The 23,238-nt window shown below is 40.3% G+C and overlaps 1 protein-coding gene across 5 annotated transcripts in view; it reads left to right on the forward strand.

The window, feature by feature from the left end:
- The window catches only part of Nfx1 (nuclear transcription factor, X-box binding 1), a 47,364-nt gene that overhangs the window by 5,091 nt on the left and 19,035 nt on the right, over positions 1-23,238 (forward strand). For all 5 annotated transcript variants that reach the window (XM_090330111.1, XM_090330112.1, XM_090330113.1 and 2 more), the window contains 9 exons: positions 2,558-2,716; positions 5,097-5,174; positions 7,062-7,167; positions 11,637-11,708; positions 14,184-14,323; positions 14,728-14,827; positions 14,906-15,123; positions 17,495-17,592; positions 20,110-20,140. In XM_090330111.1, the coding sequence (XP_090186237.1) occupies positions 2,558-2,716; positions 5,097-5,174; positions 7,062-7,167; positions 11,637-11,708; positions 14,184-14,323; positions 14,728-14,827; positions 14,906-15,123; positions 17,495-17,592; positions 20,110-20,140 (1,002 nt within the window). The remainder of the gene's footprint in view (positions 1-2,557; positions 2,717-5,096; positions 5,175-7,061; positions 7,168-11,636; positions 11,709-14,183; positions 14,324-14,727; positions 14,828-14,905; positions 15,124-17,494; positions 17,593-20,109; positions 20,141-23,238) is intronic.

A 23,238-nucleotide genomic window follows, 5' to 3' on the forward strand; every position in this document is an offset into this window, starting at 1 on the left:
CACAAGTTCAATTACATTCAAGAACCTATTCTCACCCTTATAAATTGCATTCATTTTTTCTAGCCAATTACACACATACATTTCTGTTCAAAGATTAACACTGGAAACCATTGTTATGCATATTATTCTGTAATTTTCCCCTGGACTATAAGCCACTTAAATGTGAATATTATACTTTTCATTTTGTTGTACTACTGCTGCTCTTAGAACATATTTATTGTGTAATTCTGATTATTTAGACAGTTTATTCCTGACATTGAACTGAAAACTTCCTTATAAAAGAGCAGTATACTAAACTGGGCACAGTAGCTCACGCCTGTAATCCTAGTTACTCAGGATGCTGAGATCTGATGATCAAGGTTCAAAGCCAGCTGGGACACACAAGGACCTGAGACTCTTATCTCCAGTTAACCTCTAGAAAATGGGAAGTGGGGCTTGGCTCAAGAGTAGGTCATAGCAGAGCTGAAGAGCTCAGAGACAATGCCCAGGCTGAGTTCAAGCTCTAAGACCCACAAAAAAAAAAAAAAAAAAAAAAAAAGCAGCATACTAAGTCTTTTTGTTTTTTGCCAGTCCTGGGCCTTGAACTCAGGGCCTGAGCACTGTCCTTTACCACCTGAGCCACAGCACCACTTCCAGCTTTTTTCTATGTATGTGGTACCGAGGAATCCAATCCTGGTTTTTGTGCATGCTAGGCAAGCATTCTACCACTAGGCCAAACTCCGGGCCCCCATACTAAGTCAAAGACTTTTTTTTTTCTTTCTTTCTTTAAAACCAGGGCTCGGGGCCAGGGGTTTGCCCTAGAAATAAGAGTACTTGCCAAGCATGCCTGTTATCCTAGCTACTGAGCAAAGGATCTTGGTTCAAAGCCACTCTCAGCAGACAAGTCTGAGAAGTTGGGTTTTTTGTTTTTATTTGCCAGTCCTGGGCTTGAACTCAGGGCCTGAGCACTGTCCTTGGGCTTTTTCAAGGCTAGAGCTCTACCATTTGAACCATAGCACCACTTCCAGCCTTTTCTATTTATGTGGTACAGAAGAATCTTACCTGGGTCTTTGTGCATGCTATGCAAGTATTCTACCACTAGGCCAAACTTTGGACCATGTCGGAGAAAATTTTATATGCACTAAACCAGCAGCACAAAGCTGAAAGTGAAGGAAGAGCAGCTCAAGTGGTAGCTTACCAGCCTTGAGCGAAAAAGCAAAGTGAGAGGCCCTAAGTTCAAACCCTAATGCTGGCACAAAGAAAGAAGAATGGGCTGGGAATGTGGCTTAGTAGTAGAGTGCTTTCCTAGTGATAGAGTGCTTGCTAAAATACATACTCAAAAAAAGGCGGGGGGGGAGGGGGGGAAGTGCGGAGCACTTTGAGTTTAGATAACTATATTAGGAGCTAGGAAAACTACTTGAACTATGTTTGACTTACAATCTGGAAACCCGGGGCCAGGAGTGTAGCCTAGTGTAGATTGCTTGCCTCGCATGCACATAGCCCTGGGTTCAATTCCTTAGTACCACATATATAGAAAAAGCTGAAAGTGGTGCAATGGCTCAAGTGGTAGAGCACTAGCCTTGAGCAAAAGAAGTTCAGGGACAGTGTCCAGGCCGGGTTCAACCCCCAGGACTGGCAAGGTAAAAAAAAATCTGGAAATGCCTACCTACCTAGCAAGCACTACACACACACACACACACACACACACACACACACACACACACACACACACAAAATTAGCGTGTAACATGTTATTATTAATAATACTAATATTAAACGTACTGACAAATAACAAAAAATTTATGTATGGAAGTGAGTAAAGGTATATATTCAGGAGATAATCTAGGAGGTTTTTGTTGGTTTTTTTTTTCCTTCCTTCTCTGGACATATCTTGCCATGAGCTCATAAGCTCAAGTAATCCTCTGCCTCAGCTTCCTGAGTAGCTGGGACTGCCAGCATGTGCAGTGTACCCAACTTAACCTGAGGTCTTATGTTGTATACCCATCTCTCACTAAATAGTGAATTTCTTCCATCAAAGAGCTGTCTTCTTCAGTCTATAACCACACTACAAGGCTGTGGTAGGTGTCAAATATATATCTTCGCTGAATGTTACCAATTTTTAGAACAACTGTCAGAAGTACCACACTGCCCACAGGTTACTAGAGGCTTACAGTTGACCACTGTAATTTAATGAGCCTTAACCATAGTTTTAGTGACTTCAGAGAATGCAAGGCAAGATCCCCCAGCACAGTGCTCAGAAGATGCTCAAGCTGTGTTGTAAATGCTGTAAGTAGCATTTCGCTACTGTGCTATCTTCCAAGGCAGCTTCTGGGAAATTTTCCTGAATTACAAGATTCTTCATGTAAATATCTCCTTTGTAAATTTTCTACCTTCGCATATTTCTGCCCTATCTTTGCCTCAAAATCTAACTAACGATCCTACACTCAGATAACCTTTTCAATATGTCTTTGTGTAGATTCTCCTCTTAAGTGACTTAAGTGAAGAACAGTTAACTAAAGAACACTTGCTTAACTAAAGTGAACAATTTTCTGATTATCTTGCTTTATTTTTAAAATAGGTTCTCTAGTTGAACAGCTAACTGCAGAAAAATATGAGTGCATGGTGTGCTGTGAATTGGTTCGAGTCACAGCTCCAGTGTGGAATTGTCAGAGCTGTTACCATGTTTTTCATCTGAACTGCATAAAGAAATGGGCAAGGTCTCCAGCATCTCAAGCAGGTCAGTTATTTCTCTCTTCTCAGCAGTTTTAATCTCAGCCATTAGGTATATTTAGGTTATGAATCTATTTGGTAGATATTATATAATTACTTGAAAATGGACTTGGGAGTTTAGCCTAGTGGTAGAGTGCTTACCTAGCATGCACGAACACCCAGGTTCAATTCCTTGGTACCACATACATAGAAAAGAGCCGGTAGTGGTGCTGAAGCTCAAATGGTAGAGCTCTAGCCTTGAGAAAGTCCAAGGACCGTGCTCAAGCCCAGGACTGGCAAAAAAAAAAGAAAAGAAAAGAAAAAAGAATTTGTCTGCAAATAAAGTGTGTTGCCATGATCACATGTTTAAGATAACCAGCTAAACTAAAAAATTGAGAATATGGCCACGTACCAGTGGCTTGGTCTGGAATCCTAGCTACTCAGGAGGCCGAGTTCTGAAGATCACAGTTCAAAGCCAGCCCAAGCTAATGTCCATTAGACTCTTATCTCCAATTAACTACCTGAAAACTGGAAGTGGCATTGTAGCTCATTGTGGTAGAGCGGTAGCCTTGAGCTGAAGAGCTCAGGAATAGCGCCCAGGCCCAGAGTTCAAGCCCCATGACTGACAAAAAAATAAAAATTTGAATTTGGTAATCTGGGCACCAGTGCTTATACCTATAATCCTAGCCACTCCAAAGGCTAAGATCTGAAGATGGGGATTCAGTGCCAATCCAGGGAAGAAAAGTCCTCAGGATTCTCTTATCTTCAATTAACCACTCAAAAAGAAGTGGAGCTGTGGCTTAAAGTGGTAGAGCACTAGTTTTGAGCAAAACAGCTCAGAGGCAGCATTCTGGCTCTGAGTTCAAACCCCAAGATGGACCAAAACAAGAAAGTATGACCAGGCACAATGGCTCACCCCTGTAATCCTAACTACTCAGGAGGCTGAGATCTGAGGATTATAGCTCAAAACCAGCCTGGGCATTAAAGTCCATGAGACTCTTATCTCTAGTTTAACTACCAGGAAACTGGAAGTGGTGTTGTTGCTCAAGGGGTGGGTTGGTAGCCTTGAGCTGAAGAGCTCAGGGACAGTGCCCAGGCCCAGAGTTTTAAGTCCCACAACCACCCCCACCCCCACCCCCACAAAGTATGGTAAAATCAGTCAGTTAGTGAAAATGAATGCTTGAAAATACCAACTATAGAAAGTACTACTTATATAATTTGCTTTAGGAATGTGTATGGACCCATTGTTTAATTTACTCTCAGGATATTAAACTTGTTTTGGCCTTTCACTGATCCGCATAGTATATTGTAGGCTCTTCTTAAAGTATACTAGTATTAGCCAAATGCTGGTTGTACCTGCTGTAATTCTAGCTACTTCAGAGACTAAGATCTGAGGATTAAGGTTTGAAGCCATCTAAGGCAGGGAGGTCCTTGAGATCTTATGTCCAATCAGCCATCAATATGCTAGAAGTAGAGCTGTGGCTCAAATGCTAGAACACTAGCTGAGCAAAAAAGCTATGGGACATTACCGAGGTCCTGAGTTTCTAGCCATACTACTAGCACAAATAATAAAGTAAGGAAGATACTCGTAGGAGAGGAATAGAAAGGCACAATGGCTATATGCATCTGATTATACAAAGTAATATTTATTAAAGAACTCCAAGAACGGGCTGGGGCACTCTACCACTAGGCCAAACTCCCAGCCAGATTTGCTTCTTAAATGTCTGATATAGACAACTTTGAAATTAGTACCTTTGATTGTGTAGCTCATGCCTGTAATCCTAGTTATGCAGGAGCCTGTGAGCTGAGGATAGTTCAGAGCCAGCTTGGGCAGGAGAGGCTGTACAACACTTATTTTTAATAAACTGCCAAACAGCTGGAAGTAGAGCTGTGGCTCAAGTGGTAGAACATCATCAGCTTTGAGCACAAAATTTCAGGGACAGTGCTCAGGCTCTGAGTTTTAAGTCCCAGGAGGCATGCACGAACAAATAAATGAATGAATGAATCTGTAGAAAGCTACACTATTGAAACAAAAGTAGTGATTTTTTTTTTCCCTGGTCCTGGGGCTTGAAATCAGGGTCTTGAGGCACTGTCACTACCACTTGAGCCACAGCTTCACTTCCAGCTTTTTGGTGGTCAGTTGGAGATAAGAGTCTCACAGAGTTTCCTGCCTGGGGTAGCTTTGAACTGAGATTCTAGGATTACACGTGTGAATCACCAGTGCCCAGCTATAGCTTTAAATTTTAAAAATATACTTGTGCTTTTTTGTAATGGGGGTGCTGACGACTAACCTTGGGCCTTATACATGCTAAGTATTCACTCTTACTACTGAGTTACATTCCTAACCATCCGTGTATTTCTGAAAGAAAATTTATTTAATATACTCTTGTTTTTTTTTTTAATGACAGATGGCCAGAGTGGTTGGCGGTGCCCTGCCTGTCAGAATGTTTCTGCACATGTTCCTAATATCTACACTTGTTTCTGTGGTAAGTGTGTTTGTATACATGTTTGTATATGCCTCATGCATCGTACCTTAGTTCTCATTCCAGGAGAGGTAGTCTGCTGGTCTTGTTTTACTTGAAAGATGTAAGTCTGTATGAACTTATGCTTGTAGTCTATCACATAGCTAGTATTGGCATTGCTACTCTTGGCAGGCTGTTAGAAAGATGGACTTTCTCTTTGTGACAACCAGACTCATGCTGCTTCTGAGTTGTGAAGCTTGTCTCCTTGATCTTAGCTTGATACCAGATCTAACAAGGAGACAGAGGCAGGTCTTAATTAATATGGGCTCCTCAGCCCCAACTATAGCTGAGGATCTCAGGACACTCATATACTCTGCCAGTTCTCTTTTTCTTTAAATTCTCATCCACTTACCATTCAAGGTTGAACCCTAAATACTCTCTTCTCAAGGAAGTTTCAGTTTGTTATTCTTTTTCTGTTTTGACTTCCTTTTTATTTGGAATCTACTGATTTTATATGTCTTTTGCCAAAATCTAAGCCTAGTAGATATTAAATTGTTATTAGTTGCAGGAATAAATATTCTTGAATATACTACTCAATATCATGACACTGGAATCAGAAGTCATTGGAAAATTAGGCAAATAGAAGAAAACTAAGAATTATCTTAAAGAGACTTAAAACATAAAATTCCATAATATAGTTAAAATTTTTGTTAAAGGCTTCTCTGGCGAGTTAGATAAGAGACTCTAAGAAGGCATGAGAATTTGAGATAAAGGGCGGAGTTAAGGAAACTGGTTCTCTGCTTCCTCTAGATAATTGATTCTTGATTTCCCCTGATTATTTCCTTAGATGGTTTGCTTTTATTTAACAATTGCCTTAAGTTTAAGTGTCCTCCTCTGATTTGCTTTGCTTACATTTAACACTTTATTAAGTTTACGTGTCCTTATTTGGTTTTCTTTGCTTATGTATAACATTTTTGTTAGGTTTAATTTCCTTACACTTTATGTGATTTTTGTTTATATAAGCTTTTTCCTAGCTGCACTGGTGGCTAGCTGGTCTTTGAGACAAGAGTCTACCAGCAATTCTTCAAATCTTCGATAAAGACTCACAATTTGGCCTCTTAAGTGGTGACTTCTCTGTTTCTTGCCAACTGAGTTTCCTTACAATAGCTGTCATTTTTGAATGTGTGAATATTCCTCAAGAACAAGAAGTGTGCCACAATTTTACTCTTCCCACCTCTGTGCTGAGTTCAAGGAAGACCTCAATAAAGATTCATACAATGACACTGACTATGAAATTATAGTCCTTTTGCCTACTTTTTAGCTTTAGAATAGGCAAGTTTTTAATATATAGGGAATTTATTTTTTCATCTTAGATACTACCTCTTCTCCTTTACCTCAGTACTATCTTTCCTTCCCTCCTTTTCCTTTCTCTCACTTTTCCCCCTCCCCCTTCTCCTTTTCCCTTCCTCCCTTCCTGTTCTGGAAATCAAGCCCAGGACATAGTTCTCTACCACTGAGCTATATCTCCCAGCCTTCTTCACTTATTTCTTCTTTTTCATCTTTACCAAATATTTTTCTTTATCAGTCCAGGGATACATTTATAGAATGTTTATCTAATATTCATCATAGCTTTATCATATCAAAGATGGGTTGTCTTCATTAGACAGAAAGCATTTACATAAGTAAAAATTTCTATTTTTAAGTAACTAGAATTTAATATTTATCGTGCTTGGTGAAATTTTGGTAACTAATATTCAGCCATTTTTTTAAAATTTAGGATATAAAATAATTTATTTGTTAAACTAGTAAAAACTACACTTAAGGTTTATTCTGTCTAGATATATAGTACTGTTTAGAGATGTCTAGAGATAGTTGCAATTTGTAGCATTGACTGTCTAATATGTTTTTTAGGCAAGGTCAAGAATCCTGAATGGAGCAGAAATGAAATTCCACATAGTTGTGGTGAGGTTTGTAGAAAGAAGCAGCCTGGCCAGGATTGCCCACATTCCTGTAACCTGTAAGTTGGAATGCTAGATCTCTGGGGATTCTTGGTATACATGCTTTGCTGACTGCTTTGAGTACACATAACTGGTTAGCACATAGTGGGAGGTAAAGAGTAATAGAGTACTATATACTGAACAGTTACTGTATACTGAGCACACTATGTAAGTTAACTTGTTGTTACAGATGCTCAGAAAAGCATCTTGCCGTGTGTCACAGTTATAGAACATAATGGTGCTAGATTTCTTTTTCAATCCAGTGCTTCTTCAACTGTATTACATTGCTGACTCTGTGTGTGTGTGTGTGTGTGTGTGTGTGTGTGTGTGTGTGTGTACTAATACTCGGTCTTGAATTCAGGACCTTTCACTCTTCTCACTTGTCCTGGGCTTAAGCTCAGGGCCTGAGCACTGTCCTTGGATTTTTCTCAAGGCTAAAATTACCACTTGAGCCTTAGCACCACTTCCGGCTTTTTCTAAGTATGTAGTACCAAGGAATTGAACCCAGGTCTTTGTATATGCTAGGCAAGAATTCTACCACTAGTCCAAACTCCCGGCCCTCACTTGGCTTTTTTGCTCAAGGATGGTATTCTACTACTTCAGTTGTGCTTTCAGTTCCACATTGCTTCTAAAAAGAATTGAGTCTCATATTTTATCCCTCAGTGATCTCCACATTCAAAAAGGAGTATAGGACAGCCAGGAGAAAAAAAGCATTATGTAGTATCTTGTCTGACAATGTTTTTAGATTGTGAGTCCTTCCCTACAGTAAATAACCAGCTATAGAATGTATCCCATTAAGCATCTAAAAATAAGTAGTAGTAGTAGTAGTAGAGAAACTCAGAGGTGATCAGTTTCAAAAGAAAACAGTTCTGTAGGCTCTTCCCTTGGACAAGTCAAATTCCCTAAGCCTGAGTTTCTTTTCTTTACTTTTTCTTTTTCTTTTTTTTTTTTTTTTTTTCCAGTCCTGGGCCTTGAGCTCAGGGCCTGAGCACTGTCGTTCGACTTTCTCAAACCTAGAGCTCTACCACTTGAGCTACAGTACCATTTCTGGCTTTTCTCAATGTTTGTGGTACCAAGGAATCAAACGCCCATCTTCGTGCATGCTAGGCAAAGCACTATACCACTAGGCCAAACTCCCAGCCCCTAAGCCTGAGTTTCTGCATCTGTAAAATAATGTTGCTATGAGTAATACTCACATGATCCTATAAAAATGGAAGAAATTAATGCACCTAAGAGGCCTGGTACAGAGTCTGTCAAGTGGTTAAAAAAAAATAGTATTGTTTATTTATATACGTGAATTTGTTTATTTGAAATAGGGAATGGAAGGGGGGGAAAAGATGATTGGGGGGTGGGGGGAGGGAACTGGGGACAAAAATATGAGAAGGGGTATCAGTGTGAAAGAAGTAATGCACCTAGTACCTAATTGTAACCCCTCTATGTATTATCCCGACAATAAAATTTTTAAAAAGTAATGTTTATTTACAAAATCTAAGAACTGGGTACCTATGGCTCATGCCTATAATCCCAGCTACTCTGGAGGCTGAAATCTGAGGATTACATTTCAAAGCCAGCCTGGGCAGGAAAGTCTATAAGACTGTTATCTGCAATTAACCACCAGAAAACCAAAAGTGGTGCTGTGGCTCAAAGTGGTAGAGTGCTAGCTTGGAGCATAAGAGCTCAGAGACACAGCACCTAGACCCAGAGTTCAAGTCCTACAACTGATAACACAACAAAAAAAGGCAAAACAGGCACAGGAGGGTTATTGCACAACTGCTGCATGGAGCTGGGGTAGATATTAAACGAGGGCCTCGTGATCAAGTGAAGATGATGGTGGTGCCCAGGAATCATCTGGGGGTTAGAGCTGTTTTAGGCTTGGCTTAAACAGCATGACCCACAACCTATTGGGCAGATAGAAACTGAATGCTTCCCAGGTATCTTCTCCCTTAAGAACTTATTTATTTAGATTGTTCTTTTCTCTAGCCAATCAGTCAGTACTGTGGCTGAAGAGAACTAATGTCATAGAAGTACTTGTTTATACTTACTAGGACTCAGAAGGGACACTGACCTCTTTCTCCACTTTGTTGTTCCAATTGGTAAAAAAAAAAAAAAAAAAAAAAAAAGTTTTCTATATTGGCCAGACACGGTGGCTCACACCTTTAATCCCAGTTACTCAGGAAGCTGAAATGGGAGGATCATGGTTCACAGCTAGTTCTGGGCACTAAGATCCCAGAGACTCTTATCTCCAATCAGCCCCTAGAAATGGAGCTGTGGCTCATGGGGTAGGGTGGTAGCCTTCAGCTGAAGAGCTCGGGGGGGACAATGACCAGGCCCAGAGTTCAAGTCCCATGACCCACCCCCCAAAAAAAGTTCTCCAGAGGAGTGTTTATTACCCCGACTATGTAAAATGATCATTTAAAACTACCATTCTCTATCTCAGAGCAATTAAATCAGAATCTCTGTGGGTCGTTTCAAGACACTTTTCAAGTGTCAGTGTGTGTTATGGTGATGCTATTGATGTGGATCTCTCAAGACCTTGCATAAAATATTCTAAGTGGTATTCTACCACTTTTATATTCACAGCCACCTCTGTAGTTTCATAAGCTCTTTAGGCAATTTCAGTTTATAATCAAGATGCAAAACACTTTTAAGATTAAGAAAATCAAGAATTGAGCTTAGGTCTTGACTTTTATTTAAAATTTTATTGTGGATTTTTTTTTTTTTGCCAGTTCTAGGCCTTGAACTCAGGGCCTGAGCACTGTCCTTGCGTTTTCTCAACGATAGAGCTCTGCCACTTGAGCCACAGCACCATTTCTGGCTTTTTCTATGTATATGTGGCACTGAGGAATCGAATCCAGGTCTTCATGCATGCTAGAAGCACTCTTACCACTAGGCCAAATTCCTGGTTTCTTATTGTTGATTTTTGTTTGTGTATGTTGTACTGGATACTACCCTGAGCTGATTTTTGCATAAGGCTAGAGTACTCTACCATTTGAGCCACAGTTCTACTTCTGGCTTTTTGGTAGTCAGTGCAGTGGCTCACACTTATAATCCTAGCCACTCAGGAGGCTGAGATCTGAGGAGGAGGATCTTGGTTCAAAGCCATCCACAAAAGGACCTGAGACTCTTATCTCCAGTTAACCTCTAGAAAATGGGAAGTGGGGCTTGGCTCAAGAGTAGGTGGTAACCTTGAGCTGAAGAGCTCAGGGACAACACCTAGACCCTGGGATAGGGCAGTAGTCTTGAGCTGAAAAGCTCAAGAACAGTTCCTAGGCCGAGTTCAAGCCCTATGACCCACCAAAAAATAATAATAATAATAACTCATAAACTTTCCTGCTAAGCTAGATTTGAAGACCAAAATCCTCTGATCTCAGCCACCTGACTAGCTAAAATTACAATGATGAGTCACTAGCGCCCAGCTAGTGTGGATTTCTTAATTTTTTGTTTTGTTTTGTTTTTGATTGTGGGGCCAGGGTACTCTTTTGCTCAAAGCGAGTGCTCTACCACTTTGAGCCATAGCACTACTTCCTGTTTTCTGGTGGCTAATTGGAGGTGGTAAGAGTCCCACTTTTGTGCCCACATTGGCTTTAAACCATTGCCTTTGAGATCCTCAGATCTCAGCCTTCTGAATAGCTAGAGCCACCAGCGCCCAGCTGGTCATGAGGATTTTTTAAATTACCTAGAGTAATTCTTTTTTTTTTTTTCTCTTTTTCTTTTTTTTTTTTTTTTTGAGTCATGGGGCTTGAACTCTGTCCCTGAGCTCTTCAGCTCAAGGCTACCACCCTACCCTTTGAGCTGCAGCCCCACTTCCAGTTTTCTAGTATTCAATTCAAGAGACTTTTAAGGCGTTTGGTCTTTAGTGCCCAGGCTGCTTTTCTGGCTTAATTTTGTCTGTCTGTCTTGGATAAAAATATAATTGGTAACTGTGTGCCAGTGGCTCATACATCCTAGCTACTCAGGAGGCTAAGATTCAGAAGATCATGATTTTAGAGCCAGCCTCGGTAGAGTCCAAGAGTTCTAACTCCAAAAAATAAGCAGCAAGGTCAGGAGTTTGGCCTAGTGGTAGAGTGCTTGCCTAGTATGCACGAAGACCCGGGTTCGATTCCTTGGTACTACATACATAGGAAAAAAAAAAAGCTAGAAGTGGTACTGTGGCTCAAATGGTAGAGCTCTGGCCTTGAGAAAGTCCAAGGACAGTGCTCAGGCCCTAGCTCAAGGCCCAGGACTAGCAAAAAAAAAAAAAAAAAAAAAAAAAAGCAGCAAAAGGTTGGTTTAGAGGCATGACTCAAGTGGTCAGCCAAGCAAGTGTATGACTGGTTCTGTCAAAAAGAAAATAATAATTGCTTTATTTAGTTTAACCAAGTTTAGAGATATACTAAGATATTTCATGATAGGTTTATTGTTGCCATGTTTACAAGGATCTGCTTGAGGCAGCTTTATTTTGGTTCAGGTTCATAGGTATGACTTACTCATTGAAGCCTTTCTTTTTTAGTCTCTGCCATCCTGGACCATGCCCACCCTGCCCTGCTTTTATGACTAAGACATGTGAATGTGGACGGACCAGGTAAAGATGCAATTGCACACCAAAGAAGACCTCAGTTTTTACATGAATGATTTATGTGATAATTTTTAAAGTAAAAAAAATATAATAATTAGATTTTTAATGGTCGGTATAAAGAAAGTTATCCCTTGGTGTCCATGGGGAATTTTTTATAGGACATTTAAGGAGTAAAAATTCACAGATGCTCCATCCTTTAATCATTTTTATGTATTTTGTGTTACTTAATACAGTATAGTTAGCTTTTTATCTACTGGGGAAGCTGAGGTCTGAAGATCATGATTCAAAGTTAGCTTAGACCGGAAAGTCTGTGGGACTCTACAATTAACCACCAAAAAGCTGGAAGTGGAACTGTGGCTCAAGAGATACAATGCTAGTCTTGAGCAAAGAAATAGAGACAGAACCTAGACTTTGAGTTCAAGCTGCCAGACAAGCACAAAAATAAAAGTCTAGGGAACAGGAGTAGTTTGGCCTAGTTGTAGAGTGTTTGCCTAGCATGCACAAAGAGCTAGGAACGATTCCTCAGTACCACATACATAGAAAAAAGCCAGAAGTGGTGCTGAGGCTCAAGTGGTAGAGCACTAGTCTTGAAAAAGTCCAAGGACAGTGTTCAGGCTCTGAGCTCAAGTCCAGGACTGGCAATAAATAAATAAATAAATAAATAAATAAATAAATAAATAAATATAAAAGTCTATACACATTCAGTATAGACAATTAAAAAAAAAAAATACCAGAGCTGGCAGGGTGGCTTACACTTGCAATCCTAGCTGTTCAGGAGGCTGAGATCTGAGGATCAGGGTTCAAAGCCAGCCTGGGCACAAAAGAACCTGAAACTCTTATCTCCAGTTAACCACTAGAAAATTGAGAAGTGAGGCTTGGCTCAAGGGTAGGTTGCAGCCTTGAGCTAAAGTGCTCAGGGACAACACTCAGGCCCAGGGGTAGGCTGTATGTAGCTTTGAGCTGAAGAGCTCAGGGATAGGACCCAAGCTGAGATCTAGCCCCATGAATTCCCACCCCCCCCCAAAAAAACAAAAACAAAAACAAAACAACAGACCAGGCACTGGTAGCTTATGCCTAAATCCTAGCTAAATAGGGAGTTAGAGATTTGGGGACCAAGACTCAAAGTCAGCCTAGGCAGGAAAGCCCATGAGATCCTTATCTCCAATTAATCACAGAAAAAAGCTGCAAATGGTACTGTGGCTCAAGTGGTAGAGTACTAACCTTGAGCAAAAGGAGCCCATGGATAGTGCCCAGGCCCAGAGTTCAAGCCCCCAGACCAGAAAAAAAAAAAAAAAAAGTTAATATATATATATATGCATATATTATTGATCTGCTTTTGTTGAATCTGTGTATTAAGAAATCTTAGATGTGCAGAGCTAGCTTTAATACTTTTCTGTATGTAATTTCCTGTGATCTCTTGATTCTGTTTTGCAGTCTTATAAGTGATGAAGTTATATGCACAGCAAAGTTGTAAGATGACTCACTTCAGGGGCTGGTGTGGCTTAGTAATCAGAGTGCTTGCCTGGCATACATTGAAGCCATATATTTGATTCCTCAGTGTCAAATAAGCAAAAAAAAAAAAGCATGAAGTGGTGCTGTGGCTCAAGTGGTAGAGTGCTAGCCTTGAGAAAGCACAAGGACAGTATCCAAGTCCTGAGTTCAAGTGCCAGGACTGGCATTTCCTCCCCCCTCCCCCCCCCGTGGGTCATGGGGCTTGAACTCTGCCTCGACACTGTCCCTGAGCTCTTCAGCTCAAGGCTACAGCCCTACCCTTGAGCCAAGCCCCACTTCCTGTTTTCTAGATGTTAATTGGAAATAAGAGTCTCAGGTCCTTTTGTGCCAGGGCTGGCTTTGAACCTTGATCCTCAGATCTCAGCCTCCTGTATAGCTAGGATTACAGGCATGAACCACCATGCCCAGCTTTGGCAATAAATAAATAATTTTAAGTGCGAAGGTTTGCTTGAATTTCTTTGTTGCTTCAAAGACAGGTCTCTTTGTATCCCAGCCTGGCAGGAAAATCTGTAAGACTCTTATCTCCAATAAGCTACCAGAAAAAACTGGAAGTAGCTCTGTGGCTCAAGTTGCTAGAGTGCTAGCTTTGAGCAAAAAAGGCTCAGGGCCAGTGCACAGGCCCTGAGTTCATGATCCAAGACTGGCAAAAATTAAAATTAAAAAAAATCCAATTCAGATGAAATGTCAAAGTGGCAGGATTTTTTTTTTTTTTCTGGTCATGTATGGGCTTGAACTCAGGGCCTGGGTACTGTCACTGAACTTTTGTACTCTGCCACTTGAGCCACAGTTACCACTTCTTTTTTTCTGGTAGCTTATTCAAGATAAGAGTCCCACAGACTTTCCTGCCTAGGCTGGCTTCCAACTATGATCATCAGATCTCAGCTTCCTCAGTAGCTAGTATTACAAGCATGAGCCAGAGGTGCCCAGCAGGAATTTTAGACTAATATATTTTATGTCTGCTCTCTATAGGCACACAGTTCGTTGTGGCCAGGCTGTGTCAGTCCACTGTTCTAACCCATGTGAAAATATTTTGAACTGTGGTCAACACCACTGTGCAGAGCTGTGCCATGGGGGTCAATGCCAGCCTTGTCGGATCATACTGAACCAGGGTAAGCAATCTTGGAGACTTTTCTGGAATTACATGGTATGTGAATTGCACTGCCAACAAAACAGTACAGGGACAATGCTTAGACCCTGAGTTCAACTACCACACGATCCATGGTGTCACCATCATGGGCTTAGAAACCAGATAGTAGTATCCTCTTAGTCCAGAGGTGTTCACCGTAATGCTGTTCTTGGGATATGCTGCAGAGGCATGATGAGATACTGGCAGAGTGATGACTCTTTATTCCTGTGTAAAACTTTTATGTGTATAAATCACATTAATTTCTGTATCAAGTCTGATCACCATTCAACGGAAGAGTATTTTTTGTGTTATCTTATAGATTGTTGGGAGTATTTTAAGAACACATTCAGGCTGCTAATCTGTTGTTTGTGTAATGATCTCTTCTAGTATGTTACTGTGGCACCACCTCCCGAGATATATTATGTGGAACAGATACTGGAAAGTCTGATGGGTTTGGAGAGTTTGGCTGCTTAAAGATATGTGGCAAGTAAGGTTTTATATTTTCCTCAGAATGCAACAGTTATTTTATGCAACTGTTAGGTAACAGTCTTGTTTTTCTTATTAGAGACTTGAAATGTGGAAGCCATACCTGTTCTCAAGTGTGCCACCCTCAGCCTTGTCAGCCTTGCCCACGGCTTCCCTATCTAGTGCGCTGCTGCCCTTGTGGCCAGACTCCTCTCAGCCAGTTGCTAGAACTTGGAAGCAGTGGTCGGAAAACATGTATGGATCCTGTTCCTTCATGTGGAAAAGTGTGTGGCAAGCCTCTGCCTTGTGGTTCTTCAGGTAACTAGTCAGCATAAAGTAGCTTTAAAAATATTCATGTAGTGCTGGGCAGCAATTAAACACTCACAAAGGGGTATTAAGTACCACTTGTGGGATAGGGGGCTCTTATAAATATTGCTATCAAATTTTGTAGGTACTTTTTCATCCTCAAAACATACTTGAGAAAATAACATTTCTCCAATTCAGTTATTTTATTTTCTTGGTAATTGGTAAGATGCTATTTCTTGGGGTAAGTATGATTTCTCTTATCAGCCTACTCTATTGTAAACACACTCTATACTCCAGGGTTCAGCAAGTACTCAAATACTTTTTTCTATAATAGGAACATGCTAAAACAACTGGATCGGATGTTTGAGAACTGTTAAGGTTCTAATAAAATAAAATTTCAGCCAGTTAGACCATTCATAGGTGAAATTTCCATATAGCTGAGAATAAATTCTTTTAAAGATCATTTTGAGGGCTGGGAGTTTAGCCTAGTGGTAGAGTGCTTGCCTAGTATGCATAAAGACCCGGATTTGATTCCTCAGAACCACTTACAATAGAAAAAGCCAGAGGTGGTGCTGTGGCTCAAGGGGTCGAACTCTCTAACCTTGAGAAGCTGAAGGACAGAGTGCTCAGGCCCTGGTTTCAAGCCCCAGGACTGGCACCCTCCCCCCCAAAAAAAATCATTTTGGATGAACATGGTTCAAAAATTCTCTACTTATGGGCTCAGATTAATCATTTTCATGACCTTCTTACCCTGAATAAATACAGTTATGTTGTCAGGGGCTGCTCTGGTGTCTCAGATACATGCAGTTTGAATTACTTGTTAATAATTGTCAAAGATTTTTGTTGTTGTGAACCGGTCCTTGAACTTGATACCTGGTGGTTGTTTATCGGTTGCCATTTTTAACAACTGAGCTACTCCCTTTGCCAATACTTTTTGTATGCCTCTTTGCCAATATTTGGATAAGGCAACCAGAAAAGTTTTACTAGAATTAAGTATATGTTACTAATATAGTTTTGTGAGTTTCCAACTGAAGAATATATGTGGGAAATTTTTTGTTGTTGTTGTTGGTGGTGGTGGTGGTGGTGGTGGTGGTGGTGGTGGTGGTGTGTGTGTGTGTGTGTGTGTGTGTGTGTGAGCTTGGGCACTGTCCCTGAGCTCTTCAGCTCAAGGCTATTGCTCTATCACTTGAGCCAAAACACTACTTCCTGTTTGGTTAATTGAAGATAACCTCCTGAGTAGCTAGGATTACAGTCGTGAGCTACCAGTGCTGGCTACATAGGTGATTTTAGAGTGACTTGACAACTTCTTGTGAGTAAATGTTTAAATTAATTGGAAAAAAGAAAAGGTCTGTGAAGCCAGGCACAGTAGCTCACGCCTGTAATCCTAGCAACTCAAAAGGTTGAGATCTGAGGATCGTGGTTCAAAGCCAGCCAGGGCACTAAAGTCCATTGAGACTCTTATCTCCAATTAATCACTAGAAAACCAGAAGTGCTGCGATGGCTCAAGGGGTAGGGCAGTAGTCTTGAGCTGAAAAGCTCAGGGACAGCACCCAGGTCCAGCGTCCAAGCCCCACAACTGACCAAAAAAAAAAATCTGTGAGACTCTTATCTCCAGGTAACCACCAGTAAACCAGAAGTAGAGCTGTGGCTCAAAGTGGTAGAGCACTAACCTTGAGCAAAAGAGCTCAAAGACAGCACCCAGGTCTTAAGACCAACCCCCCACAAGTGACCAAAAAAAGACTAAGTGATCCATAAGGAGTCCTTGAAAGAGACTTTTCCTTAACCTAATACGGATCCCAACTTTAGAGTTATCCCTAAATAACTTTCTGAGTCAAAAGAATTTCAATGGAGTCATTCTTAAATACAATTTTAGGAGCTCTGAATCTAATCTGGAAACTTGAGGCCTAAAAACATCAAAAGATCTATTTTACTTACACAAAGCAAGATGCATGCAGAGCATATTCCTGTAACTAATGGAATAATCAGTCTGTAAGGACCATCCTGCTGGGTAAAGAAAAAATAGAAGAAGCAATCACTACATCCTTTTTTTCCTCAACTCTGATTGGAGTTTCATGGAGCCAAAGTAGAAGACCAGAAGGGCTAGTGAATTTGCCAGTGTAAAAATAAGTACTTGGGGCCAGGAGTTTGGCGTAGTGGTAGAGTGCTTGCCTAGCATGCACAAAGACCCGGGTTCGATTCCTCGATACCACATACATTGAAAAAAGCTGGAAGTGGTGCTGAGGCTCAAGTGGTAGAGTGCTAAGCCTTGAGAAAGTCCAAGGACAGTGCTCAGGCCCTGAGCCCAAGCCCAGGACTGGCAAAAAAAAAAAAAAAAAAAAGTAGTGACCATTTTCATACTTAGTTCTTTTTATTTTTATTAAAGATTTCATTCATACTTGTGAAAAGCTCTGCCATGAAGGAGACTGTGGACCATGCTCTCGCACATCCGTTATTTCCTGCAGATGCTCTTTCAGAACAAAGGTAAATCTTAAACAATGCTACAACTGTTGCCTTTTAAGTAGTAATTAGGGAAGGAAAGGAACCAAAAAATTTGTTTTATTCTTTATGTATGATTCATTGAATCTAGTCATGTATGTGGACACTTAGTAAACCTACTATGAGCCAGTTGTAGGATAGATGTGCAACATTCAAGGCTCAAAGATAGAGGGATCCAGTCCAGAAGACTGTCCTTATTTCTGACATCCACTATAAGAATTTAGATAATTAGAAAAATCCATATGACCATTTCCTTCTGAATAGCAACTTACAAATTCAGTGGTTTTCATGGCTTGATAATTTAGTAGAATGCCTCACTGAACTCAATGAAAACTTATATAGTCATTGTTTGCATTATTTATTTTACTTTATTTTTGTGCTAGTACAGGCCTTGAACTCAGGGCTTCTTGCTGTTGGTTATGTCTTCCACTCAAGGCTGGTGTACTACTACTTAAGCCACAGCTCCTCTTCTGGCTTTGTTAATTAGAAATAAGAGTTAGAAATAAGAGTCTCTCGGGTTTGGTGCTGGGAGTTTGGCCTAATGGTAGACTGCTTGCCTAGCATGCATGAGACCCGGGTTCGATTCCTTGGTACCACATACATAGAAAAGGCCCAAAATGGTACTGTTGCTCAAGGACAAGCTGGGCACAGTGGCTTATGCCTGTAATCATAGCTACTCAGGAGACTGAGATCTGAGGATCAAGGTTCAAAGCCACCCCAGGCACAAAAGGACCTGAGACTCTTATCTCCAATAAACCTCTAGAAAACAGAAGTGGGGCTTGCCTCAAGAGTAAGGTGGTAGCCTTGAGCTAAAGAGCTCAGGGACAATGCCCAGGCCCAGTTCAAGCCCCATGACCCTTCCCCCCCCCCAAAAAAAAAAAAAACAGAACTCTGTTAATAAGATAACTTTCTAGCCAGGCACCTGTGGCTCACACCTTACAAGCTTAGCTACTTAGGGGGCTTAGATCTGAAGATGGATAATTTTCCACTGTAAAACTGTCAATTTCAGCTTTCTGCCATAGGTAGTTATGACTGGACTTAGTATTATAAAAGGGATATCTTAAAGGCTAGCAATGTGAGCAGTTGCCTGCCTGCCTAGCAAGTGTGAGGCCTACTGCCATAAATGAATGTATAAATAAATGAACCACCTATAGACCTCCATAGAGTTTTCTGTCTCAGAAAAGGGAGGAAGCCTTCTTATAGAAGTCTTCAGTGATGAGCTGTCTTCTTCTTTGACATGCTTCAGTACATGTCAGCACTATTCTAGCAGACCACAAGGTAGGGTAGAAACTGAATTCTGAACACTTGGTTCTCTTCAAGTCTGGGCAACAAGTATTTCTGAGGCTATAGTCCACAGATTAGAAGCTAGCTTAATAGGTAAGCTGCTTAATAAAAGAAAGGAAAAGAAGGGGGAAAAAAAGAGCAAACAATAGTTTATTAAGACAAAAGTTACGTGAGTATGTCTGTTGTTTGTGGGGCTTGACCTCAGAGCCTGGACATTTATGCCCAAGGCTAACGCTTTTCCACACAGGGCTTTGTGCATGCTAGGCAAGCACTCTACCACTAAGCCACGCTCCTGGCCCTGTGTTGTTGGTTTCTAAGGAGTAGTGGGCAACCTGCAAATAAGATCAAAGTCAAATTCAGATATAGAATGCTAGGCAACTAGTTGGCTTAACTGCCCTAAATGACTGACTCACTCAATTCCCCATACATTCAAAATCCTGTCTCAGCAAATACCATATGATAAACCTTTGATCTGTTTAGGCATAATGAAACCATAGTATTAAGACTGAGGTCTTAAAGTCTAAATTCTAAAGTCCATGAGACTCTTATCTCCAGTTAACTGTCAGAAAGCTAGAGTGGTGCTGTGGCTCAAGAGGTAGAGTGGTAGCTTTGAGCTGAAGAGCTCAGAGACAGCATGCAGGCCCAGAGTTCAAGCCCCACAACTGACCAAAAAAATAAAATAAGTCTCATGGACTTTACTGCCTGGGCTGGCTTTGAACCATGATCCTCACATCTCAGCCTCCTGAGTCATTAGGATTGCAGGGGTGAGCCACCAGCATCTGGCTAATTTTCTCTTTTTGAAACAGGGTCTCATATATAGCCCAGACTGGCCTCAAATCCATAATCCTCCTGCCTTTGCCTCCCAAGTGATGGGATGTTAGGTATGTGCCACCATCCTAGCCTCTATTTTCAGTTCTTGTATCTGCATTTTATTTGCACACTCTTAGACAAATACTTCTCTTCACTTTGCTTATCCTTAGCAACTTCTCTTTCCATTCAGATTCATAATCTTTGAAGTTGGAAACCAGATCACAAAGATTATAAGAATTGTATTTGTACAAAGAAACAAACCAGGGTTTATTTGTGAGTAAAGCACTTTAATAGGATCAAGCTAGCTCTAGGCAGGTGAAGCTGTTGAAAAATGTTAGTTGGCATTTTTCTATAGGCTATTTTATTTGTTCCTAAAGTAGATACTGTTTCTTTTTCTTTCTTCTACAGGAGCTTCCATGTACCAGTCTCAAAAGTGAAGGTATGACAAGGAAAGGGTGTGGGGTAAATCCTTTAGCATGAGAATAATAATGTCCTACATATTAATAGAGAATTGAGTTGCATATTGGTCAAAATTCAGTTAAGATAAATTTAAATTTTGTGCCTTAGATTGTACTACGTTTACCTCTTTGGGGAAAAAAAAATCATTAATTGAATTCTAGTTTAATTACTAAAAAATTCACTGAAGTCTTTTACAAAATGTATTTTAAAAAGTTTTTGCAAAATTTACTTGAATAAATTAAGCGGAGCATAATCATGTCAGTGTCTTATTTATTTCAAAATACATTTAAATAAATTAGCAGGTGAGTAGAAAAATGGATAGATACATGGGAAAAGTAATTAAGTTAATGGTAGAATCTAGGTATTATATGGATGTTCACTGTGAAATTGTTTCAACTTCTTTATAAATTTGAAATTTTAATAGTAAAAGATTAGAGAGCATATAATACCTTTTTACATACCAGCGCTGATACTTGGCCTTCTTAGGGCTTATTTCAACTGCTAAATATCAGGAGCAAAAGAAGATCCAGATGCAACCAGCCTTAAGTCACTTTAAAACCTTTTTGGAAAAGTATTAGAACACAGCATATGCAAAATAAAAGCTTTTATTCGAGTTAGGAAGAAAGCAGCATCGGTTAGGGAGATTCTGAATCTCTTTTTGTTTTTATTTTTGAGACAGAATCTTGCAGTATAGACCAGGCTGGCCTGGACAGCTCATGATTCTCCTGCCTCAGCCTCCCGAGTGCTGGGATTACAGGTGTGTACCATCACATCTGGTTTTCCTTCTTCCTTTTTTTTTTTTTTTTTTTTTTTTGGTGTGTGTGTGCTGGTACTGGGGCTTGAACTCAGGGCCTGTGCTGTTGCTTAGCCTTTTTCAATTAAAACTGGTTTTCTCCCATTTGAGCTACTCCTGCAGTTCCTGCTGTTTGCTGGTTAACTGGAGATAAGAATCTCATAGAATTTGTCTGCTGGGCTGGCTTTGAACAAAGGTCCTCAAATCTCAGGCTCCTAAGGAACTAGGATCATAGGCAGGAGCCACAGGCACCCAGCTTATTCTCTTTTATTGCTAAATATTCCATTTTATTTAGATACCACATTCACTTGCCATTCATTTAGTCATTTAGTTGTTTCTACCTTTTGATTATAGTGAATATTACTGCTTGAATGTTTATACACACGTTTTTATTTGAATGCATATTTTCATTTCTTGTGTACATAGCTAGGAATTGGAGCCTGTGATATTTTTCTTTCTCTTTTTTTTTTTCCCCTCTGATCACAGCTAGTATTCTACTACCTTGAGCCATACTTTCAGCTTTTTCCTCATTAATTGGAGATAAATGTCTCAAATTTTGTCTGCCTAGGCTGGCTTTGAGCTACAGTCATCCAAATCTCAACTTCCTGAGTGGCTGAGATTATAGGTGTCAACTACCATGATGGCCCAGCCCTATGCTATTTCTGAATGTTTTGTTTTGTTTTGTTTTACCTTTGAGGATCAAACGTGTGCCTTGAACATGTTTAGCCATCCTCTACTATTGACCTACATTTCCATCCCTGTGTTTAATTTTCTGTTTTCCATATTGGATGTACCATTTTACATTCCCATCAGAAATGTATAAGGGTTTTCATTTCTCCCCATCCTTACCAAACTTATTTTCTGGGTTTAAAAAAATTAAGCCTTCAAAAAAAAAAAAAAATTAAGCCTTCCTAGCTAGGCACCAGTGGCTCATGCCTGTAATCCTAGCTACTCAGGAGGCTGAGATCTGAGGATCGTAGTTCAAAGCTCGCCCGGCACAGAAGTCTAAGAGTCCAATTAGCCACCAGAAAACTGGAAGTGGCACTGTGGCTCTAGTAGTAGAGCTCTGGCCTTGAGCTGAAGACCTCAGGGACAGCACCCAGGCCCAGAGTTCAAGCCCCACGACTAGCAAAAAACAAAACAAAGCAAAAAACACTCTACCACTTGAACCACAGCACCACTTCTGGCTTTTTTTGTGACTAAGAGTCTCATGGACTTTCCTGCCTAGGCTGGCTTCAGGCCTCAATCTTTAGATCTCAGCCTCTTGAATAACTAGGATTGTAGGCATCAGCCACCAATGCCTGAACTTTTTTTTTTTTTAATGCCAGTCCTGGGACTTAAGGTTTTGTGCTCAAGGATAGTAGTCTACTATTTGAGCCACAGCTCCATTTCATGCTTTTTGGTGTTTAATTGAAGGTAAGAGTCTCACAGAGTTTGCTGCCCAGGCTGGCTTGAAACGTGATCCTTAAATCTCAGCTTCCTGAGTAGCTAGGATTATAGGCATGAGGCACTCCCACCTAGCTTGAGACTGGGCATTTTTTCATGTTGTTGATGGCCACTTGTATCGTCTTTGGAAAAAGATCTCTTCAAGTCTTTTGTCCATTTTTTAATTAAGAATGTTGGCCTTTTTATCTTATTTCCTAAACTCTTATGAGATATAAGATTTATAAATACTTTTGCCGTTATGTAGGTTGATTTATGGTATATTTTGATACACAAAAGCTTTTAAATGTTTGCAATTAAATTTATACATTTTTTCTCATATTGCCTTGTTCTCTTAGCCAATTTTTCCCCTGCAGATTGAACCCTGGTCCTCACATATTACTAGGCAACTATTCTACTAATTTTAATCTCTACCACTTGAGCCATAGCAACACTTCCAGCTTTTTCTGTATATGTGGTACTGAGGAATCGAACCCAGGTCTTTATGCATGCTAGGCAATCATTTTACCACTAGGCTACACTCCTACCCTTAGATTTTTTTTTTTTCTTTCTTTCTTTCTTTTTTTTTCTTTTTCTTTTCTTTTTTTTTTTTTTTATGTACTGGGGCTTGAATTTAGAACCTTGTGCTTGCTGGGCAAATGTTTTACCATTAACCAAAAAAATAATGTTTTCTTTTTTGTTTTTGTTGGTTTTGGTTTTTGTTTTCTGGTCCTGGAGTTTCAACTTAGGGCCTGGGCTCTGTCCCTGAGCCTGTCTGTGCTCAAGGCTAGCATTTTACCACTTGAGCCACAGTGTTGTTTCTGGCTTTTTCTATTTATGTGGTATTGAGGAATTGAACCCAG

Source organism: Megascapheus bottae, chromosome 3, assembly GCF_031878675.1.
Source record: "Megascapheus bottae isolate mThoBot1 chromosome 3, mThoBot2.hap1, whole genome shotgun sequence".
NCBI classification, from domain to species: Eukaryota; Metazoa; Chordata; class Mammalia; order Rodentia; family Geomyidae; genus Megascapheus; species Megascapheus bottae.